The 12,142-nt window shown below is 39.1% G+C and overlaps 1 protein-coding gene across 4 annotated transcripts in view; it reads right to left on the reverse strand.

Moving 5' to 3' along the window:
* Nucleotides 1-12,142, reverse strand: part of MAP2K4 (mitogen-activated protein kinase kinase 4) — a 207,426-nt gene that overhangs the window by 87,495 nt on the left and 107,789 nt on the right. For all 4 annotated transcript variants that reach the window (XM_036756184.1, XM_036756183.1, XM_036756181.1 and 1 more), the window contains one exon: nucleotides 11,336-11,432. In XM_036756184.1, coding sequence (XP_036612079.1) covers nucleotides 11,336-11,432 — 97 coding nt within the window. The remainder of the gene's footprint in view (nucleotides 1-11,335; nucleotides 11,433-12,142) is intronic.

Below are 12,142 nucleotides of genomic sequence, written 5' to 3' on the forward strand. Positions count from 1 at the left end.
TTGGTCTTGTTTTTGGCCTTATACCTCCACAGCAGCTGTAAACAACATTGTTGTTATAACCATAAAGTTAGGGAAATATTGCTCCCTTACTGTAAGTTATGTCCCTAATCTCTTAGTGGCAAATTTCTATAATTAAAAAGTTTTGTGGGGGGCGGAGCCAAGATGGCGGCTGGTAAGCAGGGACTAGTGTGAGCTCCGTACGGAGTCCCTCCAAAAACCTATAAAAAATGGCTCTGAACCAATTCTAGAATGGCAGAACCCAAAGAACAGCAGAGGGAAGCAGGGCTCCAGCCCAGGACAGCCTGGATGGTCTCTGGGTGAGGTCTATCCCACACGGAGCTGGGAGCTGGGAACGGAGTGGAGCAGAGCCCAGCCTGAGCGGCGTGGAACAACCAAACTTGTAGTCGGGCGGATGGGGCCCCTAGCGCCCTGAATATGTGAGCTGCGGCAGTTACCAGACTCCTCAACCCACAAACACCAAAGACTGCGGAGAAGGTTAGTGGGAAAAGCTGCGGGAGTGGAAGGAGTTCGAGGTTCGGCTTCCAGCCCCGGGGGCAGCAGAGGTGGGGCAGCTACAGCTGCTGCTGCTTCTGGCCCCAGGCCCACCTGGTGGGAGGAATTAAGTGGCAGATCAGAGCAGGAGTGCACAGCCTGCTAAAGATCTAAGCCCAGTCCAGGTTGGGGGTTCTTGGGGAAGGAGGAGTGCTGGTGTGGAAGAGCTGGCACCTCCCCCCCAAATGTGGAACATAGAACTCGTTAGTCTACAAGCAGTCATACCCCACTGAAAAACTCAAGGGTCAAGTTAGTTGGTTGGGAATATGGCCAGGCAGCGAAAGCACACCCAGATTCAGTCTCAGACTTTGGAGTCTTTCTTTGGTGACAAAGAAGACCAAAACATACAGCCTAAAGAAGACAACAAAGTCATAGAGCTTACAACAAAACCTCCAAGAAAAACATGAACTGGTCCCAGGCCATGGAAGAGCTCAAAAAGGATTTGGAAAAGCAAGTTAGAGAAGTAGAGGAAAAATTGGGAAGAGAAATGAGAAGGATGCGAGAAAACCATGAAAAACAAGTCAATGACTTGCTAAAGGAGACCCAAAAAAATACTGAAAAATACACTGAAGAAAACAACACCTTAAAAAATAGATTAACTCAAATGGCAAAAGAGCTCCAAAAAGCCAATGAGGAGAAGAATGCCTTGAAAGGCAGGATTAGCCAAATGGAAAAGGAGGTCCAAAAGACCACTGAAGAAAATACTACCTTAAAAATTAGATTGGAGCAAGTGGAAGCTAGTGACTTGATGAGAAATCAAGATATTATAAAACAGAACCAAAGGAATGAAAAAATGGAAGACAATGTGAAATATCTCCTTGGAAAAACCACTGACCTGGAAAATAGATCCAGGAGAGATAATTTAAAAATTACTGGACTACCTAAAAGCCATGATCAAAAAAAGAGCCTAGATATCATCTTTCAAGAAATTATCAAGGAGAACTGCCCTGATATTCTAGAGCCACAGGGCAAAATAGAAATTGAAAGAATCCATCGATCGCCTCCTCAAATAGATCCCAAAAAGAAATCTCCTAGGAATATTGTTGCCAAATTCCAGAGCTCCCAGATCAAGGAGAAAATACTGCAAGCAGCCAGAAAGAAACAATTTGAGTATTGTGGAAACCCAATCAGAATAACCCAAGATCTGGCAGCTTCTACATTGAGATCGAAGGGCTTGGAATGCGATATTCCAGAGGTCAATGGAGCTAGGATTAAAACCTAGAATCACCTACCCAGCAAAACTGAGTATCATGCTCCAAGGTAAAATATGGATTTTCAATAAAAAAGAGGACTTTCAAGCTTTCTCAGTGAAAAGATAAGAACTGAATAGAAAATTTGACTTTCAAACACAAGAATCAAGAGAAGCATGAAAAGGTAATCAAGAAACAGAAATTACAAGGGACTTACTAAAGTTGAACTGTTTTGTTTACATTCCTACATGGAAAGATGATGTGTATGATTCATGAGACCTCAGTATTAGGGTAGCTGAAGGGAATATGCATATATATATATGTGTGTGTGTGTGTGTGTGTGTGTGTGTGTGTGTGTATGTTTATGTATATATATATAAGTGAATGTGTATGTATGTATATATCTATGTGTATATGTATGTATGTATGTATATATATGTGTATATGTATGTGTACATATATATGTAAAAGAGAGAGAGCAGACACAGGGTGAGTTGAAGATGAAGGGAAGATATCTAAAAGAAATAAAATGAAATTAAGGGATGAGAGAGCAACATACTGAGAGAGGGAGATAGGGAGAGATAGAATGGGATGGATTATCTCACCTAAAGGTGGCAAGAGGAAGCAGTTCTGTGGGAGGAGGGGAGAAGGCAGGTGAGGGGGGAAATGAGTGAACCTTGCTCTCATCAGATTTGGCCTGAGGAAGGAATACCATACGTACTCTGTTGGGTATCTTACCCCACAGGAAAGAAGAGGGAGGAAGATAAAAAAAAAAAATAAAAGGGGGCAGGGGATGATGGAGGGGAGGGCAGATGGGGGTGGAGGTAATCAAAACAAACACTTTGGAAAGGGGACAGGGTCAAGGGAGAAAATTCAATAAAGCGGGATGGGTTCGGAAGGAGCAAAATGAAGTTAGTCTTTCACAACATGAGTAATGTGGAAGGGTTATACATAATGATACACATGTGGCCTGGGTTGAATTGCCCGACTTCTGAGGGAGGGTGGGTGGGAAGGGAAGAGGGGAGAGAATTTGGAACTAAAAGTTTTAAAAACAGATGTTCAAAAACAAAAAAAAAGGTTTTGCATGCAACTAAAAAATAAGATACACAGGCAACGGGGCGTAGAAATTTATCTTGCCCTACAAGAAAGGAGGGGAAAAGGGGATGAGAGGGGAGGGGGCATGATAGAGCAGAGGGCTGACTGGGGAACAGGGCAACCAGAATATATGCCATCTTGGAGTGGGGGGGGGAGGGTAGAAATGGGGAGAAAATTTGTAATTCAAACTGTTGTGAAAACCAATGCTGAAAACTAAATATGTTAAATAAATAAATTTAAATAGGAAAAAAAAAAGTTTTGTGAGGACAAGAACAAATCTATTGAATGACTGATTCTGGAACATCTTAGATTACTATAAGGTTGAGCTATTAGGTTTACAATTTTAGCCCAAACAACTAGCTATTTAGACTTGATATGTCACTAATACATATTCTTGTATATGTTAGGGTCCTTTAATTCTCATTAATAGTATGAAGACAATTAGGTCAAGGGCTTTTGAGAATATTATTTTGTTACATAGTTAATATTATACTTGTCTCAAGTTTTGTTACAATTAGTTAACATTAAAAGAAGAATGGCTTGTGGTTTTATTTTGTAAATGCCTTAAAAGAAACATGCCATGAGTAGAAATTTATGACATAATATATACTGTGTTAAAAACTGATTACTCAATATGTTTATGTACGTACTGGAGCCTGTTGTTAATTCCTCATGAAATCTCATTCTCCTGGTGGAGGAATTAATAATGGATTGATGTGAAGTACAAGAAACTAGGTTCTAATATGAATCTCTTAAAACATGACAATTGGCCAGGTTCCAATTTTGATTTTGTAACAATGGTAACTTAAAAAAAGAAATCAGGATTCTATAAGAAGACAAGAAGAAGATACTAAGATGCTGTGCTGGAGATGGCTGGAACAAATATCAAGGACCAGAGGACTTCATTGATGATGTTCCCTGCCAGACAGCTGTATGAGAAGAGACTTCTGAATTTCAAAAGGACAACTGCATTATTATTTTCTTTTGGGTCTTTGTATCTGTATTTATAAAGGGGACTGCCCCCTTCTGATTTGTCAGTGCGTCCATCAATTTTCCCCCTTCCCTTATTTACTTAAAGGGGAGATGTGTAAGGGGAAGAATTCATATGAGAGAATAAAGGAGTATTAAAGATGTAGAAACAAAAATTTGAATAAAAGAAAAGAGGGAGGATTGTGAGAAACAATGGAAAGAGTTTTGTTTATACAGGATTAAAAGCACTAGCCATGCCGCCCCCCCCCCCCCCCCCCAGCTTTAGGCAGAATGTAAGTCTGGTGACTGCTTCTAATCAGAGCTGTGATCTAGCAGAAACCAGATTTCTGATTGGGTGAAGGGTTAGATGATCCTTGTGCACATGCTTAACAAGCTGTTTGAGAGGGGCATGACATGGGCAGTTCAGGGGGGTGCATCTGGCCAATGAAGAGCCAGATGGGAGATTCAAATTGGGAGCCAATAAAAGGGCTGGCACTTCTCTGAGTCTTCGTACTCTCCTGCACTCTGTTCAGAGGACGCACCCATTTATTCAGAAAGAATAAATGTAAAGTATAATGAACACCTTCCTGGCTTTCTAACAAGTATTGTTTATTCCTAGACTAAGTATGTTTCTAACAATTCCATACTACTAAATGAAGCCAGAGAAAACCACAAAACTGAACTAAGTACCCTACTTACAAATTTATGTTACATCATCTAAACTGGACCCTTACTGAAGCAAGGAAATCCTTTTATACATCACTGAGTGGCTCAATAGACTGAGTGACAAGCCTGAAGTCAGGAAGACTCCTATTCCTGAGTTCAAATCTGGCCTCAGACACTTATAGCTGTGTGACCCTTAGCAAGTCACATAACCCTGTTTGCCTCAGTTTCCTCATCTATAAAACAAGCTGGAGAAGGAAATGGAAAACCACTCCAGTACTTTCGCCAAGAAAACCTCATATGGTGTCAGAGAGTCAGACATGACTGGAACAACTGAACAATAAATCTATTCACTATTCCACTCACCATGACACTTTTTCCAAAACATTTTCATCGTTCCTCAAAGCTCCCATGGTTCACCCTCCTTCCACCTTGAGAGGTGAGAAAACTGACTCAGTTTCATTTTAAAAATTGATACTATTAACCCAGAGCACTCTCTTCTCCCCTCCTTTTCATCTCATATCTCCTCCTTTACTATTGTTACACATAAAGAGCTGGCCCTTCTGCTTGCCAAGTCAAACCCCTCTACATGCACAAGTGATCCTGTTCCATCCTGTTTGCTTCAACACACTGCCCCCTCTATCTCCACACTGTCTCATTAATCTTCAGTCTCTCCCTGTCTACTTCCCCATTGTCTACAGACATACCCATTCCCCCCAACCTCAAAAAAGACCATTATTTAATCCATCCATTTCTGATAACTATTATCTTCTATCTCTCCTCCAATTTGTAACTAAATTCCTTGAGAAAGCTGTGTGCAGTGAATACCTCCATGTCCTCTCTTAACTCTTTATAGTATGGCTCTTTACTTCAACTTTCAACTGAACATGCTCTCCCTGAAGTTACCAATGATCTTTTAAATGCCAAATCTAACCACCTTTTCTCAATCCTCTTCCTACTTGATCCCTCTCCAGTCTTTGACACTGTTGACACTTCAACATTCTCTTCTCTCTAGGTTTTTGTGACATCTCTTTCTCCTGGTTCCCATCTTATCTATTTGACCACTTTGTATTCTTTGCTGGGTACACCTTCTTAACTGTGGGTATCTGTCCTGGGCCCTCTTCTCTTTCCTTTTCTACTATTTTGCTTGGTGATCTCATGAGTTCTCATAGTTTCAATTATCATTTTTATTGCAAGTGACTCTTAAATCTCTTTGTCCAGTCTCCAGACCTCCAGTCTCACGTCTCCACCTGCCTTTAAGACATCTTAAATGCATCATGTCCAAGATGAATTCATTATGTTTTCCTCAAAACCTTCCTCTCTTCCTAACTTTTCTATTACTGTTGAGGGGACCACCATACACTCAGTCACCCAAGCTCCCAACCTATATGTCTTCCTCAACTTCTCACTCTGTCTTACCTCCAAATCCAGTTAATCATCAAATCAAATGCTATTATTTTACCTTCATAATATTGGATATTAATCACCATGGTGCAGGCCCTTATCACCTTGTACCTGAACTATTTTAACAGCCTGCTGCTTGGCCTCCATGCCTTGTCTCCCCCCACTCTTGCACATCCTTCACTCTCCTGTCAAACTGACCTCCCTATTCAATAAACTTACCTCTATAATAAATTATAAAATCCTCTGGGGTTTTTAAAGCTCTTCATAACCTGGGCCCCATCTAGTTTTCCAGTCTTTTTACATCAAATTCTTTACAACATACTCCACAATCCAGTGATAGGGACCTCTTTGCACAAGATGTTTCATCTCCAGACTTCATAGTAGAAGATGTCCCCCAGGCCTGAAATACTCTCTCATCCTCGTTTCTGCCTTCCTTTCTGCCCTTCTTCAAGTGTCAGCTAAAGTCTTACCTTCTACACAAAGCTTTTCCCAGTCCTCCTTTATTTTAGTGATACTTTGTCAGTATTAGAGAAACTTACTAGATATATGACCATAGGCAAGCTGTTCTAGCCTCTTCGATTCTCAGCTTCTGCTTCAATAAAATGGGGATCTATCTATCTCATAGAAACATTGTAAGAAAAATGTTTGTCAATCTTCAAGTGTTCAAAAGACTTAATTACTATTATATCATTATTACTATCTGTTATTTGAGCCTGAGGCTCATTCCTTTTAATCTCCTAATGACAGCAAATCATACTCTTTTGACTATGGATTTGATTTTTTTTAAAGTCATATCATAACAAAGTGCAGAAATTTAGAGTTGAAGGAACCTTAGAAATTATCTAGACAAGAGATTCTTAACCTAAGACTGGTAAAGTTGTTTTATATTTTGATGAACTTATTTCAATATAATTGGCTTCCTTTGTAATTCTATACATTTTATATATGCTTTTAAAAACACTATTCTGATCAGGGGTCCAAAAGCTTCACCAGACTGCCAAAGAGGTCCATGACACAAAAAATGTTTTAAGACTCCTTGATCTAAATCACTCTGCTCATAGTATCAAGGAGGAAACAAGACGAAATTTAAAAAAGATAAATAATTTGCCAAAGGCTACACAAACAGCAACAGAGCTTCAAAAGAGCTTTGAGCTTAGAATCACAGGACTCAAATGTAAGGTCTCCTGCAAGACTCTTAATACCTCTGGGCCTTACTTTCCTCATCGATAAAATGAGAGAGTTGGATGAAACGACACTCTCTGCCATGAGACAGAGATAAAGAAGGAGAGAATTCTATGCATGGGGGACAGCCAGACGAAATATTTTTGTTTTCTTTTTTTCTCATCTGATAGTTGTAGAAACAACAGCCTAACCAGTAGACTCAATAGAAATAGCTTTAGACCAGTTTCTTCTAACCCAAAATATTCTGTATGGAACTAAAACATGAGTAGACTCCCAAGGAGATGGGTAGATGTGAAAAACAACTTCTGCTAATTCCATGGCATACACTTGCTATGTGTCCTGAGCTCCTACCCCCTTCTCATTCCACAAAGTCCCTGAACCAGGTTGCCATCACAGAGGTCTGTGACAATATCCACCAGCTAGACATGGGTCAACAGGTCACTCAATTTTGGGGATTTCTCACGAGGGATGCCAAGCAGAAACTGGTTGGCAAAGCCCACTTTGTAGCCCAGAATCAGGAAAATAAATAATATTCACATAGCACTTTTACATTTGCCATCTACTTTAGATTCATTATCTCACTTAATCTTCACAACAACCCTACAATGTAGGTACTATCACCACCATTTTATACATAAGCAAACTGAGGCTAAGAAAGGTTAAGTGACTTGCCCAGGATCATAATGCTGGTGATCAGGATCCCAATTCAGTCCCTCCTGATTCAACAGCAGGTATGAGATAATTACGTGCTACTGCTACAGATCTCCTGTTCTGTTGTTGTCTTTTCGATGAAACTTTACTTAACTCTACAATGCAGGTCCTTTACGTGATCACTTCAAGGACCTTCTGTAGATGAGACAAGTTTATAAAGAGGTACACTTACATACTTGTGCTGTGTACTTCAGTTTCCCAACTGCTCATCTATGGATAGGTACAAATCCATACCATATTTTGCAAAGAATTTTTTTTATCAAGTGTCATTACTCCTTGAAAATTATGTTTTAAACAGATTCCTCCTTCTTCTACCCTGGGTGACACTTACTTCTGAGCTGATGAAAGCTAACACTGTAAAAAATAATTTTCATAGTCTTAATTCTAGTGTTTCAGGGGCTAACAAGTTGCAAAATCCTGGTACAAATATGATTTCACAATATGGGCCCACCTGAGTGTATGAAACCACTTTTTTTAAACCAGTGTAACCTTAGGCAAGTCGACTAACCTGTCTTGTTCTGTTTCCTTATGTGCAAAATAAAGCAGATGGATGGCTGAGGTCCCTTTCAAACTATATATCTAAGACTTCAGACTAAAAGTAAAATACTATGTCACAATTTGGTAAGAGTAAAATGGATATTTTCGCCATGTAAGGAATACTACTTAATCAGAAATGTATAACCCCCTATTTCTAGAGATCATGACTGACTTCCCAGTCATGCCTGACTGGATTTACTAAAACATCAAGTTCACAAGAAAGAGGTACTTGCCAAGAATCAGTTCCTGGAGACAAAGAGTGAGAATGGCCAAAAGGAGAAAATGCTTCTAATAACACACCTATGAGTGATAACATGGTATAGTAGAAAAAGTACTAGATGGGGAGTTAAAGGAATGATGATACCAAGTCATTTAAAACTCTCTGAGCCTAAGTTTTCTGCTCTGTAAAACTGGAATAATAATAATATTCAAACAACTTAGGATTCAGAGTAATTTTGGTGAGTTTACAAACCTTAAAAAGCTGTATAAGTGTGAGTTATTACTAACTAGGAAATGTTCTATCACTAGAGTACGTGGGCAGAGCTATACTGACATCAAGAAGAGCAATGATTATTGTTAATGTTAACGCTAATATAATTCTAGGAAGCCCAGACACTCCTGAATCAAAGAGGAAAGAAAGTACTCCAACAACTAGAAGAATTGATTTACAAAGGTCTTCCCCACCATCCATGTTTTCTTTGGTTCTCTGGAGCAAACAGTGGTTGAAGCTAAGCTTCGCCACACTGCTGTTTACAATTCTTCTGTACAACTTCTGTAGTCAATTTAATACAATACAACAAAGTAATTTCCATCTCCTGGATGAAAATTCATACTAACACTGTTTTGTTAATTATGGACATAATAAATTGTGTGGAATTAAAAAAAATTAGGATACATGCAACTATTCCTTAATCATTCAGCAAATAATCTGTTTTAACAAAAATGTATCCTTTTTGGTGTGGTAGTCATTTACAATGATGTGATTTGAATGATATTAGAGATCTTTAAGGGCCACGTATGTATGTAAATTGGACTTCTACAATAGGAGAGGGGAAGGTAACAATATTTAAAGAGCATTCCTTAGTTTTTTTTCTACAAAGACTTTTGGATGAGATGAATATCCTCATCCTGACAGCCTATATAATAGAGTCTCCATGCCCTGCCATAACCTATTACTAGAAGCTAAAATTTGATTAAAATGATAGGGACCTCTAAATGGCTTACTGCTCGGCAGAGGTCCACAAGAAGTAGTATGACAGCTACCAGCCCAAGGGCCAATAGAAAATTTCCAAAACAACAGAGAAAGATTGCCCTCAAATCCCTGAAATATTTTTAAAGTTATACCAAATTTATAGCACTTGATTCCTAATGTATTCTAGATTTGTGGAAGGAGTTCCCCCACAGTAATAAAATTACAAATCCTTTACAAATGAAATGAAATTAAAATATTTTACTGTGAACCTTATAACAGATGACCTGAAAATGTTTGCACTTTCCAGATTTTTTTTAAACTCTGTAAATAAAAACATCTCCTTCTGCTCAACATATCTTCCTTTAACAGTGACTTAAAGATGGAGTGAACACCACAGGTTTAAACAAATTAAAATCTTAATAAATAATATAGTGTGCATGGTTCCTACTTGTATTTTTTTTTTTTACCATGACACTTATTACTTGATTATAGTTATCTCAGGAGTAGTTCCAAATAATTCCAGTTAATTCATGGTCATGAGGAACTCTAAAGCTCCAGTATATCTCACTCTGGGTCCATTCCTATCACCAAACTCACACATTCACTTGGGTTTTTGGCCTCCTGCCCAAAATACTTCTCTCTATCCCAAGAAGAAAGAAAAGATACCAGCAACGGGCACCTACTCCTGAATTCATGCCAAGTTCATGCAGAGCCTTCAGGATAGAGATAAGATAAAGATAAAGAAAAGAAACAAGTTGATGAAGAATGCTATTAGGCAAAAGGGAAAGGATAGAAAAGAAATGGGGGGAAAAAAACCACACTGGCAAATTGTGAGTGAGGAATAAGATTCAAAAAAAAGTAGAAACTAACATAAGAAAGAAAAGCAACTTGTGGAACATCTGTAAAGAAAGGTAAATAGAAACCCAATCCTGACAACAGCAATGTTCAATATTACCTTTTATATTTTTGTAATACGAATTTCATTAAAACAAACATTTATTGTCTACCATACATTACTTATTCACAGCATTCAAAGACACTGAGTACAATAATTCTTGTTACATAAGCACAGATAACTAGTTTTATAGTAGGTCCTTCAGGGGTAAGCAGAGTGCCTAGGACGAAATAACCCCAAGGGGCAAATGTTGCCAACAAAATCTATTAATAACAGGTCATAGATATTAACACATATTGCATCTATTTAATAATGAATGAATTTTGATTCAGCTACGTAGCAAAGAAATCCTTTATCTCAATAGGAATTAAATGAGTAACTTTATCAAAAATCAAACTAAAATCAAGTCTGTGACATTAGCTCAATCACAGATTTTTAATAAAATGCTACAGAATTATATCAGTCACATTTCATTCACTGAAAATCAACACAATGTGGATATGGCCTCATTTCAGTAATAGTCACATGGGAAAAAAAGCCTTAAAAGGAAGTTACCTTATAAGACACGAGGGCCTATGAGGCTATCAAAGGGGAGACTAGGAGGAAGAGGAATCTGTGGAGAATGATAGGTAACTTTTCTATATATGACTGAATATAAATGATAGACCCACTTCAGGTTCAGAAACTAGAAACTAACCCAGGCTACTACTAATAGGAACAAGCAGAATTGTCTTTAATCCTTCTGCTCATTTCCCCCACTTAAATTTACTAAAATAAATCTACAAAATACTACTATATCATAAGTACATATGATTTGGATTAAAATAGCGGTATAATAGATGGCCGATAAGATTACACCTGCCTTCAGAAAATCTCTACTATGTTATTTCAGAATCCATGCTTATGTTGGTCATTTACTTTCACTTATAAGGAAAACATACTCACATGTGTGGGTTTTGGACTCCTGAAGGATTCAAGGTAAATCGTGCTGTAGATTTGAAAGGTGGATTTGCAAAATTCAGCTTCAGTGCTTTACGTTTACCTAGAAAATGCAAATAAGAAATAAAATTGTGTATCATAAATAAGGATGGACTATTTAGAGGGCATAAGACGTGAAGAGGCCCAAGAAGACGTAAAAGAAACACTGGGTAGGACAAGGAGTGGGGCAGTTGCCCCAATAAAGAGTTCACCTATGATTTCTTTTTTTTCCCAAATTATATTCTGTTTTCAGTTCCAAATGCTCTCCCTTCCCCTACCCATTGAGAAGGCAAGGAAAACAAACCCCATTAGAATATGCATAGTTGGGGGCAGAGCCAAGATGGCGGCTGGAAAGCAAGGACTAACGTGAGCTCCCTGCCGAGTCCCTCCAAAAACCTATAAAAAATTGGCTCTGAACCAATTCTAGAACTGCAGAACCCACAAAATAGCAGAGGGAAGCAGAGCTCCAGCCCAGGACAGGCTGGATGGTCTCTGGGTGAGGTCTATCCCACAAGGAGCTGGGGGCTGGGAGCGGAGCGGAGCAGAGCAGAGCCCAGCATGAGCAGAACGGACCAACCAGACCAGGAGTTGGGCAGAGTGTGCCCTGGCACTCTGAATCAGTGAGCTGTGGCAGTTACCAGACTTCTCAACCCACAAACACCAAAGACAGCAGAGAAGGTTAGTGGAAAAAGCTGCAGGAGTGGAAGGAGTTCGTGGTTTGGAAGGAGTTCCTGGTTCGGCCACTGCCCCCAGGGCAGTGGAGGTGGGGCAGCT

This window comes from Trichosurus vulpecula, chromosome 4, assembly GCF_011100635.1.
Source record: "Trichosurus vulpecula isolate mTriVul1 chromosome 4, mTriVul1.pri, whole genome shotgun sequence".
Classification (NCBI taxonomy): Eukaryota; Metazoa; Chordata; class Mammalia; order Diprotodontia; family Phalangeridae; genus Trichosurus; species Trichosurus vulpecula.